The sequence below is a fragment of the Tympanuchus pallidicinctus genome, unplaced genomic scaffold, assembly GCF_026119805.1.
Source record: "Tympanuchus pallidicinctus isolate F22 unplaced genomic scaffold, pur_lepc_1.0 scaffold22, whole genome shotgun sequence".
Classification (NCBI taxonomy): Eukaryota; Metazoa; Chordata; class Aves; order Galliformes; family Phasianidae; genus Tympanuchus; species Tympanuchus pallidicinctus.
This window is the reverse complement of record NW_026294739.1, coordinates 1,178,932-1,197,407: the sequence shown is the minus strand read 5'-3', so window position 1 is coordinate 1,197,407 and position 18,476 is coordinate 1,178,932. Positions and strand designations below refer to the sequence as shown.

Genomic DNA, 18,476 nt, shown 5'->3' with positions numbered 1-18,476 from the left:
CGCCAAGCTGTTCCTGCCGAGCTGCACAGCAATTTGCAGAAAGCTTGCTGACAGTAGCAAACACTTGCTGGCCTGTGCACAGGAATTTCAGCTCTGGGCATGCAACCAACTGAGCATGTAAGCTTCAATTTCTTTCTTTGAACCATCCTTCTGCTTCAAATAATCTTCAGAGAAAAGGATTCAAAACCTCCATATTAAAATCCTGTATCCAGTGGTCTTGAAAAACCACAGAAAAAGCAAGATCTAGCTCAAAGCTAGGGCTGTGGGGACAGTGGGGTGCTGGTGCTCAGCTTGCTTGTCCCACTCAGAACAGAGTCAGGCCTGGGAAAGTGGCACCGAGTTCACGCAGATGGCGCAAAGCAGCATTTGAAGGTCCCTATCCTCTAGTTATGCCTGAGCAGTATTTACAACATTGATTGCTACTGTATTGAACATAAGAACGGGTTGAAGCCCTGGAGATCACCCGAAGGGGTAGACTGAAATGATTGAGCCCAACAGACAGGCAAAGTGGAAGAACTTGCTCAGTCTCTCAGTTATATAACAACATAAATAGAACAGTCACTTTTCTCAGCATCAGGTACATGTTCTGGAATTGGTTTCACTTAATGTAAAGTCTTGCTCTCCACTTCCCAGTTTTAACAGTTGAGGCAATTGCAGCTTTGCAAACCGTGGCTGCTTACCAATGGTTCTGTATCAAGTAAAGCACTGTGCTGTTCATGATATCCTACTGCAGTACCTCAGTGAGCAATCGCAGAAATGAAACCAACCTGTGGATGCAGACCAGTTGTTTGGTGGTGTCATGATAGGAGTTAATGATAAGACAGTCCTGGAGAAAGGATCTTCATTCATGATGAAAGATACTGTATTTACTAAGACTCTGTTTCAGGTATGGAAATTACTGCAGTAAGGACCCACAACCAGAATGTAGTGGGCTGCAGTGTTCTTGCATGCCTGCCCACCAGACTGTACTAAGTTAGCTTTGGCAGGGTGCTCAGCAGGTGGCTTTGGAGATAAATGAGATATCACAAACTCGGTGGTATGAAGCTGCTTTCAAATGGCTTGCACCTGAGAACAGCTGCCTAATTAAAGGAATATCATAGAAAAGAGAAAAAAAAACAAACAAACAAAAGAAAAGCAGATCAGATGTAGGAAGGAGATGAAGGATTTCATTCTACCTTGCCTCAGGAGTCGATCATACTAAAATATTGCTCTTTTTCTGACTTTTGTTTGTGTCCTGTGAGAAGCCCTGCCTGCCACCTGGTCCCCTGCAGCACAGAGCCGAGCAGAGTTAAGTGAGGTGGAGGCAGCAGATGTGACAGCAGGGGAGTGAACTGATACCTGTGGGTTTGCCACATGGTATTACAGTCATCTCCTTAAGCTGCGAGGCAGAAATCTTGCTGGATGATAGGAAAGTAAGCTTAGCTGGTAAGAGTTATGTGTTCATCTCTGGACCACCTGCATGTCTAAGTAACGCTTTTAGGAGAGCTGGTCAGAAGAATGGTTTTCCTGTAAGATATACCACAGAAAGTCCATCTTTGTTATTTTGTACAGAACGCTGATCTTTCGTGGTGGGGAAGGAAGAGAAATTGTTGTGCCTTCACTGTAAATGGTCAGTGGAACAGTGAAAACCTTGCTTGGAAACGTAGGATAGGTCCTCAGGAGAGTATCATTCACTACATCTGGCCCGTGTATAAAATGGGTGGTTTTAGTGACCAAAGCCTGCTTTTATCTGCGGTAAGATCCCAATTCAGGTGTACTTGCTGCTGCTCATAGCCCAACAGGTGAACACCTCATCCCAGTGCATCCTCATCCCTGTGTCTCCTTCACTTGGGGTGTGCAGGGATTTAAATAAAACCACAGTCGTACCTCCCAGCTCACACTGCCATGTGGTCTTTAACAGAAACAACCAAATGCAGCCCTGAGCTTCTTTTCCCCGAGACTCACTAAAATACAGTGCAGTGTGCAGCACCTGTAGATGATTCTGTGCACAAAGGGCTACGCTGACACCTCTGCAAAAGATCATATTGGGGTCACTTCTGAAACACTTGGTCAAACTTCAGTTGAAAGGAAAAGCAGACTGTTTTGTTTCCAGCTCAGGCATTTCCTTTACTTGAAATGGAACTTTGAGAGCCTTCATTAGCAATAAAATAGGGTGCAAGCTGACATGTGGATTCACTAGTGTTCTCTTACAGTGGTTCAGAGCTTGGCCTGTTTTCTTGCACCACATACAGAGAAATCCACCTCCCCTCAAATGCTCACAGGCTTTGTTTCTTACAGAAATGCTGGCCTATCCAGTGACGCAAGACCTTGAAGATGCATGTGTGTGTGTGCCACTCAAGTCAACAGAGCTGTTTCCGTGCCCAAAGTAGAGCACATTGACTGCTTGGGCCAGGCTATTGACAGAGCTGAAATAAGCAAGCATTTCTGCATTTATTTTTTGTGTTGAGGACAAAGAAAACATCAGAAATGTTTGTTCAACTCAATTGACATACACCCACCCCAGAAAGAACTTGCATTTTGCCTGGGTTGAATTTATTTCAGGCTTTCCTATTGCACTCACAGAAGGACAACACATCCCAGTCTGAGCGCTCATAGGCATGCAGCTTTAACAATTAGTTCCACTGATAGGTTATCTGCACAGCTGACAGAGATATTGATGAGGAAAAAAAAGCCGTTTGGAATAGTGACATCTGAAACAACTGGTTTTAAAACAGGTAGAAATATAGCTATTGATTGATGGGATTACTCTGGCCTTTACACAATTTTGCTTTCTTAGCTCAGCGAGACAATGGTGAAGTTTTCAGAAAGGAAAAAAGAAAAGCAGCAGGGGGTGATTGAATATCTTTTGGAGAAAACTACAGGGTATGGGAAGCCAGAGTACTTTTCCTTATTACTTCTCAACCATCCGAATCTGATACTGAGAACACTGATTTTGGGGTAAGGTGTAAGAGGTGCCATTGTTCAGAGCCTGTCTGGGAAGAGGAAAGTGTCTGCTGTGCTGAGACTAGGAGATGGGTAGGTCAGATCTGCAGGCTGAGGAACATGGAAATTAAAAATGCCTTGTGGTGTTGGTAAATGCTGAGAAATCAGTACTAAGATTTGTTCCAGAATCAAGCCAACAGCCACGTGCCGGTCACAGGGGCTTCACTTCTGTGTCTTTTCTTCAGGCCTCTGATTATCTGCCTCCATCCGTGCCCACACGGCATTATGGCAAACCTCTGCATCAGGAGGAATTTTAGCGAGACGGCTTACTTTAGTTTTTCCAGAGTAGCTGAAGAACAAATTTCTGCCTCTGTTTTCCCTTAGTCAGCTGGTCGGGGCAAAAGCAAACAAATTTACTGATTAGAGAGCTGTGATTCAGTCTGTGTATTGAGTGTACCAGTTACCAGGCATGGCTCGACAGGCCTGGCAGTCACACTCCGCCTGCTGAACCAGGCAGCCGTGTGGAGATGTTAAGCAGAGTTACGTGCTGATGATGCTCACGTTGATAAGAACAAAAAGTCTCTGAACAGATCCCTTCCGAGCAAAAGAAAAACCCCGTGACTTTATCATAAACAGCTCATCAGCTGCAGCAGCTAGGGATGTGAGCGTGGAAATTTGGCATGGAAACGGCCTTTCAGAATAATGCCCGCAAGCGTTCCCATGAAAAGGTGCATTTCAGCAGCAGCAGAGCTGGAAAACGTTGTCTTGCAGAGGCTGCAGCCCTGCCGGTTCTGCTGCGCGTGAACGCGATGGTTATCATTGGCCCAGGCTGTTATTTGTAAGGCGGGAGTGCGGCAGAGCTCCGCGAGGGCACGGAGAACGGTGTGGGACCGCGCTGCTCTGAGTGCAGCGAGGGGAAGCGCTGGTGGGGCAGCCGCGGACTGGGCGCGATTTCCCGTGCGCTCTGCTATTCCCGATGTTTGGAGCGCGCTGCCCGGGAGGCGCTGTGTAGGAAGGAACGGGGCGGTGGGTGCGGCCGCCCAGCAGGGCGCCGGCGGGAAGCGGGCGGCTGAGCCGCTCCGCCATGGCCGGTGGCACAGCGCCCTCTGGCGGCCGCTGCGTGCAGGCGCTGTGCGTGTCGGCACCTTTCCGCCGCCTTCAGGCTCTGGGCAACCCGTGCCGGTGCATCACCACCCCCTCTGTAAAAGGCTTCTTCCTCATATCCAACATAAATCTCCCTTCTTTAGGCTTGAAGCTATTTCCCCTTGTTCTACCACCGCAGACCCTGCTAAAGGGTCTGTCCCCTTCTTTCCCGTAGCTCTCGTTCATATAATGCAAGGCTGCTGTCAGAATCATTGGAGGCTTTATTTGCCTGGTGAGTCTGGAGTCTTTTGGAAATGCCTCGGAGACTCTGAAAGCTGATGAGATAGCCTGTGGTAACCAGAAGCCTCCAAACCAGCATATTAATGTCAGTCTGCTGTTCCAAGGTCTGATTTCTAATAGGTGCTGACAACGTAATGAAGGAACCTTTCAATTCCACAGACATGGCAGCACGGCTCCCACTTCTGCAATGCTCCGCACATCTCAGCTGCAACACGTGAGAGGAACCCGAAGGAATACAGCTTAGATTAATTACTCTTGTCATAAATAGGGGCCACAAACAGGACAGGAGGTGCGGTAGAAAGGAAAGCAGTAGCAGAGGCAAAGCCTGCTGTCTGAGCTGTATGTCTGTGGCAGCGTGGAGCAGCTAAGCCCTGCACAGCACATTTAGCTCACTGCCTTGCTCTGGTGGGCAGGGTGAATGTAATGCAGCGTGCTTATGCTGGGGAATACATCAGATGCAAGCAAGCACCAGTGAAATTAGAAAAGCCAGCACAGCAAGCTGGGGAGAAAAGCAAGACACACTCCTCTGTCAGCCGACTGGCTGAAACAGCAGTTCTGTTTTCATTCCCAGATTAGTGGCTAACAAAACACTGCTTCTCAGGCAACAAGAGCAAAATGTGCAGAAAGAAAGGGTGGTGCTTCAAGTGTGCTGTGGTCCTTCCAACAAGCACAAGTTCAGTTCCCATTCTGCTTTTAGGTAGCGGATTTACTGTGGTCATGTAATTTCTTTGCCTACACAAACATATTGATTGTGCCCAACTCCACTAAAAGCAATTTATAAACAGAAAATACCAATAGAGCAAACAGTAGCATTTTGCCCACAGCAACATCTGTGCTTCAAGCTGCTTATTTCCATACTAAACAGCACAAATCTGTTGATTTGATAACGGTGTCAAATGGTAAATCTGGATCAGCTCTGCATATACCCAAGATTAAGCATTTCTGAGGCAAAGCCTTCAACTCCATTAAAAAAGAAATAGGCCTTAATTCTAATCTCAGTATAGTGGAGTCAGTGCACTTACTTGGTCGCTGTGCAGATATTGCATCATCTTTATTGAGTGGTGAGCACAAAGGTTCGTCAGCCTGAGCTCAGCTCCGACAGCCACGGCTCTCCAGCTGCATTTTGCTACCATTTTGCTGGCCTTTGTAACTCAGGCCTTCAGGAGAGACTGGAGGGGCATGGAATGAATCGCAGCACTGTTTTCTGACCACCTTGCAATGGAGATATCCTGTAAGCTGACTACGGAAAGAAAACATGCACTCATCCACAAACTAACTACATGAGAACTGTTGGAATAATCAGACATAAAGACAAGACACACTTAAATATGAATTTTATTGCTAATGATATTTTGCTAAAAATTAGAAAGGATGTATAGGAAAAGCAGCATTTATGGTAGTGTGCAAAAACAAGAATGGTCTAGAGTGGGGGGGAAAAGCACTTCCTGCATGCTACCCTCCATGACATATACATAAATCTTGGCCATATCATGAGGAGGAAAGGACACAGACACATTTGATGAAAGCAGCTGTGTATTCTTGCCTTCATTCAACTTGCTCGGCTGGTTGAATCTTCACGTATTGAATTGTTATTCCTAAGCCCTTACCCTCTCACAGAGGCTAGCTCCTCAGACCCTCTCCTTTAAGCAGCACAAGCTGATATGTTTCCACATGTCACTAAGAATCCTGCAGGCAGCCCTGCTTCAGTTCTTTAAGATGGTTTGGCATACAAGAGGGCGGAGAGCTTCCAATTCATTCTCAAAAAGCTTGGCTGCATCCATGGCTTTTGAGTCTCTATGTGAATGTGTAGACTCTGTGAGCCCTGCCCTGTAATTCTGAACAGACTTTAACTGCTATGGAACAGACTGTGTCATTAACAGATAGTATGCATTATGAAGAAGAGTGCCACTGCAGTGGAGGTGGGGTTCTCATGGCTGTAAGAGGTGTTAGGCCCCAGCTAGGAAGGTACATGCCTGGTACTCTACAGGTGAAACTGGCATTGCTGCAGCATGAAGCTGAAAAAAGCACATGTTTAGGACTATAATTGTGATCTGTTCTGAAAATGAACGATTTGTATTTTCTTTGCACTGAGAAATTCATAATTCTTTCATAAAGCTGAATCTTTAATGGAAACTTGATTCAGTTTGAATGTTAAAAGTAAATAATTTCTTGCTTTGATTTTAAATCCAAGAATCATAGAATAGAATGACAGACTCACCGAGGTTGGAAAAGACCACCAAGACCGTCCAGTCCAACCATACTACCAATAGTTAAACCATGTCCCTTAGTACCACATTACACACCACCTCCAGGGATGGTGACACAACCACCTCCCTGGGCAGCCCATTCCAGCACCTGACCACTCTTACAGAGAATAAATCTTTTCTAATATCCAACCTGAACCTGCCCTGGTGCAACCCGAGGCCATTCCCTCTCATCCTATCACTATGAGAAGAGGCCGACCCCCACCTCACCACAGCCTCCTTTCAGGGAGTTGTAGGGAGCAATAAGGTTTCCCCCGAGCCTCTTCTTCTCCAGACCAATATCTTTGTCTTAAATACTTCACTTGAAGAAGCTGGGCTCTCAGATACAGTTAGCTCTTGAAAACACAATATACACGTTCTCCTGCTGTGCACAACAGCTGTTTTTTCTTAAAAACAAAACAACTCTGAACTTACTAGCTAATTCACTTTGTGTTGTTCTTTAACAATCACTATGAAATTCAAAAGGAATCAGAATTATGTTTATTTCCTTCCCGTCTTACAAGCTAAATATCACAGGAGGAGGAGATGGAAGCATTCTGCATCTAGTTATATAGAAGCACAACTAGGCAGCAGTGTAGATATATAATCAATGATCTCAAGGCTTAAAAGTTATAGAAATGTTTCTTTGCCAAAGTTCCAGGCAGTCACCACCTCCTTCTGGGCTCAAAGGTACAAGGCCTCTGTGAGAACTTAAGCAGAGCACCATTCATTCCTTTCGTGTTTATCAGTAGGAAGCATCTGCTTTAGTTCCTTTTTTGAACCTGCAGCAAGTGAAGCCCTTTTAGGGCACAGCATTGGCAGAACATAGGCATCTTTTATTCACCTCTGAAAGGACACTGATATAGGGCTCCATGCCAGCATTTCTAGAAAATTCACATTCCCTGGATTAGGCTCACTTTTAGTAATATAGCCAAGATAACATGTCTGTTTCCTTCCCATTATTTCAGTCTGTTGGAGATGGTCCTAAGAGTCAGGAGAACTTAACGCTTCTGCCTGGCTGCTATCCACATTCTTGTCCAAGACCTCTATTGTTTAAATATGTAGGATACAGCCACAACGGCTTTTGGATGGAATGAAAAAGGTCAGAGCTTGATCGACAAATTTACAAATTTTCATTTATTTTCATCTTTCGTGACATACCTGAAAGCCTCTGAACCTGAAAGGAATGAATCTCCTTCTGAATGAAAGCATATAAAGAAGCCTTAACATTAAAACAGTATGATCACAGGAAGCTGAAAGTGGAAGTATAAAAATAAGACCTCTTACTATAAAGAACTCGTCTTGGGCACCCTGCCTCTTTTACCTGATTAAGGAAGCCACGTGCACTTCTTCTCAGCTTTCCTTCCTCTGCCAAGCACAGCTCAGCATGGATTACAGCAGGATAATGAACCAGGCCACAACACACACAACAGTTGCCCTCTGGGTTACAGCCCATAGCACAGCAGCTTGCAGGAGCACGTTGTGTAAGGAACCAGACATAAAAGCAGAGCCAGCCAGGTTCCCTGGAGTGTTTTCCCTAACTCATGAAAGGGAAGAAGAAGCCTGTGAGAGGTGAGGGGGAAGTATGCATGGAATAAACCCATGAATAAACCCAGGAATAAACCCGTGCTTGAACCTAGTTGCAGGTAATGAACGTGGGTCAGGACACCTTGGAGGCTGAGAAGAGGCAGACAGTACCCCAGCCATAGCAAGGCAGCTGATTTCAAAGTTCCTGTCTGCAAGGTCTGCTAGTGCTGTTTGTGTCTCTTGGCTAATACTGCATGCAGAGGGATTCTGACAAAGTTGTTCAAGTTCGTTCTCCTGCAGACTCTACAGAGCAGCAGCAGTCATTAAGAGCAGAGATACCAACAATGGCCTCTTCCTCTGCAGCACAGTTGGTTACAGTGTCTGAGGAGTCTGACTTCTACAGAAAAAAAAAAGATCCCTTGCAAAGGTAAGGATCCTTTACTTTCCCCTGATTGGAGGAACTGGAACAACAAATATTGGTCTTCCTTGCCACTGGTCATTCACGTTTCTGGGATAGTAAGAAAAGACCACTGCTGCTTCTCAGCCATTCACTTCATACGTGTTCAGACAACTCTGCCTAGAGGGTGAGAGAGACAGGCAGAGGATTCTATCTAAGGAAATGCATTACCGTCTGCAGACAAGCTTAAAAACCACAAGTCCTTAAGCATGGCAGACTGCCTAATGCCAAGGGGTTTCTGCTGAGCTGTATGTTTGTCCAGGGGATGTTTAGTAACCAGCAGTATATGTATGCTAACTCAGGTCTTCTATAAACCTTCTATTTGAACTGGATTTTAGACCTCCCCAAAAAACCCAACGCCTTTCTTTCCACTGGTGTTTATGTTAGCAGTATGTTCACAAGGTTACTGCTGACTGACCATGTTACACTGGTGCTCATATTGATCCTCACCCCTACAGAACCTACTGTGTCAGAAAAGATCGAAGAGCAGCACATGCCTTTTCCAACCAACTGGTGCCTTTAAACTCTCCTTTGGACAGTTAAGAATCAGTTATTAAGATGTCACTACTAGAAAATAACTATTGCATTTTTGAAAGTTTAACAGTAAACAACATTGCCAGTATATTATTGCACACAATAAAGGTTTTGGAACTACAAAGATAAGGAATGAGTAGTCTAGAAGACCCAGAATAATGATCCCAGAGCCATTCCAGTCGCTGCTCCAGCAAGCATGCCCAGTGCAAGATCTCCATCGCTGTCACGGTAACGCTCTCGAATGATGACGTGGTTTGCAGGGGGTTGGCCATATGGTCCTAGGCAGTAAGAGATTATTAGAAGGAGGGCAGAAGGAATGTAGATCATAATACCATGCATTTGGATTTCAAAACATGTCCATTCCTTCCCTCTCTTCCTTCTGTTGAACGCTATGATGACGTCAGCTAGAAAGGTGGAATGCACAGAATCACAAAATCACAGAAACATCCCTGTTTTGGGTTCAGCCTCCATAATTACAGAAAAATTACAGGAAGCCAGCAAGACTCCTAGTTAACAAAAAGTTAACATCCCAGAGAAGAGCTCATAGCAAATGTAAAGCTGAACACAATCTGCATCTGTATTTGCAAAGAATCTATGAATGACTTGCATCATTCCATCAGGATTGGTGGCTTAATGTAAGACATGGGTCTAAAAATTTAGCCAACCTTGAAATTAACAAAAATAGTGAAGTCCTTCAGTAGCTTTTAAGCCAGTGGTTTGCCAGAAAATGTGTATCAGTTATTTGCTCTAATTGCTCCTTAATACTTCAGCCTTTGCATCAGGCACTGATCTGTGGCACAGTGACAGCTGCCACATGCCTTTTCAGATAAAGACTGGCCCAGCAGTGAAGAACTAACCTAAGACTATTAAAAACCAGCAATTAACCCCTGCTCTGCAACAGAGTTGTGCAAACGCTGCAGAACTCTGTGTGTGTTTGTGTGATCTGTTCCTTAGGTCTTCACTAACTTCGATGAGGAAAGCTGTAGAATCTTTCAGCTGGTGCACCTCTCTTGTCACAAAAAAAAAATGGAAAAGGCAAATGAAGTAACCCATCAAATGGTTAAAAAATCCCCCTCAAAAATGAAAAAGAAAAAAAAAAAAAAAGAGCCAGAGCATACAGACTTAGTAATTATCCATGCTAGACTAAGCCCCTGATTCTGTAGGACGGGTTCAATACGCAAAGATAAATCTAAATTGAGGTAACTAAGCTAACAGCATACTGTAAACCTTTGTCTCTTTCCTCTTTTATTGAGATTGAGAGCTATAGAAGACTGCAAAGCTAAATATACTCATTTACAGCAACCCCAGCAAACAGAAAATGCCCTGAGAACAAAGCTACCTTTGGAATGCCTTCATTTAATTCTGAGGTCATAGCTGGAGATAAGTGTTGGTAAAAATTAAGCCACTGCTGAAATAAGATGAATCAAAATTTCCATCTCACCCAATAGAGTACTAAGTTAATTTTGCTCTTACTTTCTTATGTTTCCTTACAAAATGTGCTGACTATTGCAGTTAAAGACTTCTGTGTGCTTTGAAAAGAGTTTGTAAAGCAACTTACATATATTGGAATCACAGCTGGGGCATTAGATCACTTAATACAAATTTCACTGAGCTCAATTTGTTGTGAAAGGGTGAGGGGGCTTTGGTTCCAGTTAGAAGTCGGGTTTCTTTCCATCACTGTTGTGCAGGAGCAGCAGATGGTAAAGGAACTTGAAAACGTGGTATCTAAACCCAACCCCCAGTGTCAATTACTCAGGTTTCTCCAACATGGAGAATATGGTTGACAGTGATTACCGTGGTATGGATACTGGTAGGCTTGTCCAGTGGAGGCATAGAAGATGTGAGGACCCACAGTGGGATATGCACCGTGGTACTGACCATAGCCATAGCCATAGACCTGGTGAAGTTAAAAAACATGTCCATTACAAAAGTATTCTTTGCCATGTTTCCAATTCTGCACTTTGTTCTCAATTCTCCCTCATTTCTAACGCAGTTCGATGTTCATTGAAATATCGAGTCTGCACTGACTTAGAATCCTGGAAAGGATTCAGAACAAACACTTGAAAAAGAAATGCTCCTAAGCAGGAATCACTTCTCATCCTTCCTGGGTGGTGAGCATCAGAGGCAGGGCCTGGCTTGTCAGGCCAAGCCACAGCCCAATGCTAGCCCTAATACAGCTCTCAGTAACCACATCTAGTTCTAAGCAGTAAGGGGCTGCAGCAGAGCACAAGTGGTGCAACAAACAGTACCATCCCAAACTGCACCTTTGTGCATCACTGCACAAGTCAGAACATCCAGAAATCAGCAATGCATACTGCTTCAGCCCTCATTCTGTTCCTCCTCCAGTGCAGAACAACTGTGCACCCAGGAGCTAGAGTCACTTTGTTGCTATGACATCCTGTATACCACAGAACTTGTATGTGTTCAAAGTGACAGCTCCAGTCATTAAGTTCTATTTTTAAAACTCCTGATTTTTACACCCTTTCAGTGCTCACACAATGGGCTGCATGACCAAGATTTTTCAAGATTAACCAAACGACTCCTTCCCTCTCTTTAAGAAGCTTTATTTTCTAAGTTCACGGAGCACCCACCCCTTAACAGATCTCCTAGCCAAATCTGCCCTATTCCTTTCCAGGGAGATCCACTCAAGTAGGAGTGAGGATGTCCTGTTAGTGCCTCATTCCCATCTGTACAAACCTTAAAGCTGGATGTGTCTGTGAAGCACAGCACAGCACTTTGGGGTGCTTGAAGGATGCTTGCTTCTGCTACCTCACTTGTTTTAATGCTGCCCAAGTGCAGTTCTTACCTCAGGTGATGGGGTAGCATAAGCTGTATAGGGAGGAGGGGCTGAGGAAATTGCTGTCTCATCATACATCACATCAGATCCCACGTAGCCCTGAATGCCATGGAAAGATAGCAGTCACACCTTTTTGTGCAGACAGACAATTCGAGGAGGAAGGAGATTAAAACTTAATGACCCCCGAAGTAACTGCAGAGATCTGCTGCATGTTAAGAAAGCAGAGAGTGCCTCGTAAAGACACACAGCAAGAAACTACTCGGAGAGCAGACAGACTGAGAGGCCACAAATGCATCATCATCACTGTCGGGAGCCACACAATTTCTTACTTGTGTGCGTGTGTACAAAGCAAGCCTGTATCTCCTATCCATATGTGTGCACACAAGCACACTGATTCCTTCCCTCTTTTCATCATCTCAGTTTTAGAAGTTACCGTCATGTTCACTGTTAGTTTTCAAGTTACAAACAAGTGTTCACAATCAAGCTTGCTGCTTCCTGGCACCCTAGTGCAATGGTGTCAGCAAGAGCAGATAAAAGAAACAAATGTGGCAGCCAACAGTACCACCTGCACATTTTAGCACAACTTCTTAGCTACCTGTCACCTTCTGGCCATGAGGAGAATGAAGAAAATAAAAAAGGCAGATATATGGGTTTAAATCCAGAGGTTTGAGGGCTGTTTTTTAAGAATTTACCTTTCCAATGCTACATGTAATTTTGGCCCTTTTTGAAGGCAGCCTCGAAACAAAGGTGATAATTTACCTGAATCCATCTTCAAGGAGCTCTCTACAGATGATTATGTAAAGATGTGTTCTTGCACCTGATACCAGAAGTTTACAGTGATGCTCTCTGTGACTTATCCCAAGAAAGAAACAGCTCTGTTTTTTGAGTGTACAAATATATGCTTTAATAGCTCCTATCAGCTCTTCTAACTGGACTACAGAAAGACTTTTGATGGTGCATTATGGATGTATCCTAAAGGAAACTTGTGATAAAAATTCTGAGAATTGTTTGAAATGCACTGTTGAAAGTATGAAGAGGTGGGTATTTCCACTGACTGAGATGAAGCTCTGTGAGTGCTCACATCTCAACAGTAAATGTATTCTGTTTGCTGCAGGAAACTCTATAGAGGCATGTGACTTAAGTCTGCAGATGTCTTTAAGTGACACAGTTCTCAAAGCTAGGATGATCATCTGGTCATTCCAGTGAAGTTTTGAGGCACTGCTGGAGGCTCTGTGTTTTTGAAAGCTGTATCAGACACCTGCAGATGGACTCAAATCCAATTCTCTGGCCAAGTTCAAGTCCAGGTGGAGAGCTGTAACAGCTCTGGAAAGTACTAATTTCATACATATCTTGTGCAGACAGCTATCTGCCCTACATTCAGTGGCAGGGGTCTGCCTTGGCTGAAGAAGTTGAGGCACTGGCAGGTTTTGAACGCCACCTGGCATCGCATCGGGGACATGAAAAACAAAAGCTCCTGAAACCAGGAGTCACTGTCTCACATATAACAAGATAAATCCACTGAAACTAGAGCAGACAGATTATGAGTACTGTGTCCTCTGCATGAGGAAAGTTACTTAACTTCTCATTTAACAAAATGAGTGTAGCAGCACTCAGGCAATTGAGTCCAGAATAGTTTTGCAATGACAAGTGTTTGCTTTGGGCATCTTAATTATATCATATGACAGATGTGTCAGTGAAGAGGCAATGTTAATGTGACCCATCAAAGACTGAAACAAGCTTCTTCAAAACACAGCATTTTCCCACTGAAACATCTCAGGCTGATTCAGTCTAGTCATCTAAGGACAGACAGTGCTAAAAAGCATTCTGGAAGGCATTCTGGAGGAAGAAGACATTCACAACTCCCAGAAGATACCATTTCTGGTGAACTCTATGACTCACAGAGAAATCCTTCTGGTTTCTGACCTCTTTACTAAACACAGCTAGCATGCTGATGCAGAGGTAATGTACTCCTGGGCATACCTACACTTCCTTCCAGGCACCTCTTGCTCTCTGCCAAGAGTTATCCTGCAGTGTAATGGAACTATATCAAAAACACCTTCCGTTTTAGCTCAAAAGTGTAGTATGCTGGCAGTAAGCTTCCTTCAGCACTTGGTATACCACAAATAGAAGGAAAAGAACCATTTTTGCTGGTTACAGATTTGCATAAAGCCTCAGTGCACACTTCCTTTACAGACCAGCCTCCCAAACATTCATTCCCAGTCAGAGAAATCACTCTCAGGAATCATTCACTTCCATCCAGTCTGTATTTGCCTGGCTTTGGCTGCATGGATGACATGCTGGTGATGCAGAGATCACTCCTCTCCCAGCCTATAAGCTTTAATAATGTTCATAGCCCTCTAATAGAGGTTTTTGGTATAAAGTCTATGTAAAACACTTACTGTGTTTCTTCTGGCATCCTGAAGAGCAATTTTCCATGCCCTGTCAAAAAAATAAAAAATGTTTAGTGGAACACAGATAAAAATTAATAGCACTTTTTCTTCTTAGTATTACAAAGAAAACTATGTTAGGAATTAGAGGTAATGCAGGAGCAGAGTTTCAGATACTCCATGTGTCAAAGCCTAATAATACAGTAAAATGAATGCACCAAAGGTAGCACCAAGATTGAAAAATAATTATTTCCTTAGCAGAGCTGAGATGGAGTGAGAAGGAACAAGAAAAGGACCGTGACAAGGAACACATCTGAAGGCCTTCACTGCAAGCCCAACAGGCAAGTGACATGCAGCTATGCTTGGGACAAAATAATGGGAAGAGATGTATCAGAAGAGTTGTATCCCCTTCCTGAAGAGTTGCATCTGCTGACTAGAGAGCACAGCAGCTTGAACAGAAGGCACAGGCTCTTCATGCAGACACTCCCATGCTGTATGGCTGACAGTGTGCCTATAACCACGTGTACTTGGCAAACACTGCTGGTAGATGTTATCCAACTAAACACAGCCAAGGTCACAGCACTGGAGTACAATTCTTTTTAATGACTGAGACGTCCTTGGGCTACAGAGGGTCATGGGCTACTTTAAGAAGGAGAGAAGTGAAAATAAAATCTATTCAGAATATTCTGCTTTAGCTGTATTACTAAGATGCTTCTACTCCTCTCAGCCTCCAGTGCTTCCAGTGAATAAACTTGCAGGTAGTTTGCAAGAACTGCATCTATGTGAGTTAGACAGCTCATAGAAGAGCTATCTTTTTTGTAACTGAAATCCTGCTTGAGAATTTTCTTGAAATATGTCTCTGAAAATCTAAAGGAAGGATGGTAAGTAATGGGAGGGAAAAAAAAGATAATAGAGGAAAAAGTAGCAAAAATGATATTATTTGGCACACTTACAAACAGTCATCTGCACTTTCTGCACAGAGGTTGATGGTCTTACCATCCCGACAAACAATCTGCAGTAAACAGTCTCTCTGCTTTCCCTCTGGAGGCTGGAAATCTGAGTTGGGGAAAAAAAAGGAGATAAGAAGAATCTATAACCAGAACTTCACAATCCTGTTTACAAGAAGGGCGATAGCTTATGCAAAACTCTGGACAAAATAAACTGTGGCCAATTGTAGCTGCTTTCCATGACATCAAAACAACTTAAACTAGGACGTTACCTGCTCTCTTTAGAATATGTCCTGAAGGTAACTAGCTCTGAACATCACTCTTAATACATGCAAGTGTCTTACAGCAGAACCAATCTGTACCTAGCTGTAAGTACTTGGGGAATACTTCTGTCCTTTACTGATGCACATCAAGGGGAGTATTGATAAATGCCAGAGGTGAACTTTGTAACGCTTGAGAAAAATCTGCTAAGGTTTCCCATTTTGCATCCCAACTCTCCTTCCAGCCAGCACTGTAATTTCACCAGTAATGCTCTATGATCAAACACACAAGCCTACTGCAAACATCCTGGTCTCTCATGCAAACCTGCCACCCACAGGTGCACTGTAAGGTACACTGTCCTCATTGAGTTGTAAAAGGAAGAATTGAGCACTAACCTAACCTATCACGTGGTGATATCACCCCACAAACACATGTCAGGCAATTATATCATAGTTGGAGAGTTCTTGTGGTTTTTTTTTTCCTTTTAGAACAATAAAGCTGCACACCTTGTAGGCATGTTTACTTCTGCACAAGTAGTGCTGTAATTGGTGTGCTGGGCAGGCACTGATGTTCTGAATCTCTCAGTACACAAATTCCAAAGGTCTCAGTGTTACCTCGACATTCATTCCCCACTCTGAGGTTGATGCAATGGATTCTCATGTGGATTTTATCTTCTATATCATGGCGATTCTGATCATCATAGAATATCAAACGGCCATCAGACCACAGGTCAAACCAGTTCTTCTTCCAGCGCCGCAAAATAGTGCCTTTAAAATCAAACAGTCACTTTTGAAGGCATATATTAGAAGGTATTTGTGTCTTGAAGTTAATAAAACCAAAATATCCTTCCCAGTTGCCCCAGAGGACAAAGGCATTCTCAGGCTCCAGGCAAAATCTTGTCCTACCACATTCCTGCTTTAGAACATTACAGAATTGAGTTCTGTATTCCATCTATTCCAAGTTGCAACTGAGTGTATTTTAAGGGCATAACCTGGTGCTTTAATTCTGTCCCACTGCAAGAACAAGCAGAAGGCATAACTAACTGAAGACATTAATGTAAGGTGTCAGGCAAAGTTTCCAAGTCTCCACTTACGTAACACTAATTACAGAACAGCATCTGAAGCAGGGCAGTCGGACACCTGAGCTGTGATACACAGTTTCCCACCAGTACACCCAAAGGAAACATGGAAATGCTGCCATGATAGGTCCCTTTGTGAAGTGTCCTATAGTCAAAAAACAAGGACAACAACTCGCAGACATAAAGATCTGTTTGAGAAATAACACCTGGGAATGGCTGAGCTGCTGCAGTGTTGTCTGAAGGAGTCAGACACAGCAGGGAGAAAAAGGGGAGAGCCCCATGACTTACTTTGACGAAGCAGCCAGCCACTCTTCACAAACGCCATTGTTGCTTAATCTGGTGGACAGAAGAGGAAGGAGAGGAAGCAGTCATCAGTATTTCACAGCAGTACATTAGAAAGAGGCATGTCACGTTAGAATACCACACTGCACTCCGCTGGTACTGCAGGCAGAGAAGACAGATCTCAACTGAAGATCCTCACTAAGGCCCAATTAGTGTTCTAGATCCTAGCAAGTGGAACAAACGTTCAATCTGATGCGACTGTCAGAGACACATCAGTTAAAGTGGGAAAAGCACAAGTTTACAAACAAACAATGCAAAATGGGGAAGAGTCAGGCCTGTGACCCTGACTCACCACCGGTTCCATTACAGATTGTTTCCTTGACATACATGTGCTCCTTTTATCCTGCAGTCTCCCGTTACCAAACACTCTCCCTCCCTTTTTCTGTACTTCCCCTTCTAATTTTTGTTTTTCATTCACTGATTCAAAGTCCAGCCAAAACAAAAGCTGAAAGAGTTTAACCTTGAACAGGAAGGAGAAAGCTGTTTTTATGACTTGTATGCCTTCCAAATTGTTACCAGCTCCCTCCAAGATGAATTTAAATAAGTAAAAGTTAAGCCCATAAAGTGACATTTTCATTTCTGCTCAGTTTTTAAATGAAGCTCGAAATGGCCTGGGAAAGATCCACATGAAATCCAAGCTATCACACCTGACATTCAGCATTCTGCCACTGTCCTCCAGTGTGCGAGCAAGCCAAAGGAAGCAGACCAAACATCGAATATACTGGAGGAAAAGCTGTATTTTTTAGCATAGTGGTGTTCTAGGGGGAACTAAGGGAAACACAACTATCTGGACAGAACTAGAACAGCAAGGACACAAGCACTTTTCGGCCCTGGCATTTTCTGGAAATTACTAGAGGGGCGTAAAGCCAAAAGGAGAGGCAGATGCTTAAACCTGCCTTGTAACACTGCTTTTGTAGCAGCATGAGGTTTGACAGCCACAGGAACTCCTTCCACGTAAGGGATGTGTTTGAAGTCAGAAACTTACAAAAAATATGGCTGCTGACTATGTTTTTTATAGGCATTTCAACCTTGTTACAGCACCTATTATCAGATCTGGCAGGGTAAAATTTACCTCCTCTGAGCTGGTGCAGTGTTGACTCTGTGCTTTTTAAGCTCCAGATGTCCTTATCTAGGAGCAAAAACTTTCCCAAGAGAATGTCAGTTTTGCTGAGGAGTTTACATGGTTTGCTGAAAGCCCTGAATTTAAGGACAAAGTATCACTCTTGCTAGGCAAAGACTTTAGCATACAACTAAAGGCAATGGCCGGCAGGATTTCATACTGAAGGAATGCTGTGCGCAGCACAGGCTGCTGTGTAATAGTGAGAATCACCTGTAGCTAAGGTTGAAACTCCAATGCAAACATTTTAGTATTGTTTTTTGTATCAGCTTGCTGGGAAAACAAACATTCAGCTGACAGCCCGATGAAAAGGAGCATGAAACTCCTGTCCTGCTGGAATCCTGGTCCTGCTCAGAGCATCCTGCTGTCACTGGGCTACAGAAGGGGGGTTTCTGAAATTGGGGCCAATTTATTCCTCCATGTAGACAAAGGCCCTGAGCCTCTTTCTTTAGCTGCTCCAATAAGTGCTCCCCTACATTTC

General features: G+C 43.8%; 1 protein-coding gene and 1 long non-coding RNA gene across 8 annotated transcripts in view; both read right to left on the bottom strand.

Moving 5' to 3' along the window:
- Positions 1–4,268: 4,268 nt before the first annotated feature.
- On the bottom strand, positions 4,269–8,152 carry LOC128081881 (uncharacterized). Its single transcript, XR_008207439.1, has 2 exons — positions 5,328–8,152; positions 4,269–4,510 (listed from the first exon to the last, which is right to left on the bottom strand). It is a non-coding gene; the product is annotated as an uncharacterized LOC128081881 (long non-coding RNA).
- A 966-nt stretch (positions 8,153–9,118) lies between these two features.
- Positions 9,119–18,476, bottom strand: part of PLEKHB2 (pleckstrin homology domain containing B2) — a 418,604-nt gene continuing 409,246 nt past the window's right edge. For 3 of the 7 annotated variants that reach the window (XM_052685587.1, XM_052685588.1, XM_052685586.1), the window contains exons 2-8: positions 16,825–16,875; positions 16,073–16,225; positions 15,204–15,306; positions 14,263–14,302; positions 11,873–11,962; positions 10,861–10,963; positions 9,119–9,344 (exon numbers count right to left, since the gene is read on the bottom strand). In XM_052685587.1, the coding sequence (XP_052541547.1) occupies positions 9,208–9,344; positions 10,861–10,963; positions 11,873–11,962; positions 14,263–14,302; positions 15,204–15,306; positions 16,073–16,225; positions 16,825–16,861 (663 nt within the window). In that variant the 5' untranslated portion in view covers positions 16,862–16,875 and the 3' untranslated portion in view covers positions 9,119–9,207. Of the gene's footprint in view, positions 9,345–10,860; positions 10,964–11,870; positions 11,963–14,262; positions 14,303–15,203; positions 15,307–16,072; positions 16,226–16,824; positions 16,876–18,476 lie in introns of all 7 variants that reach the window. The other 4 variants (XM_052685583.1, XM_052685584.1, XM_052685585.1 and 1 more) reach the window with 2 other exon arrangements.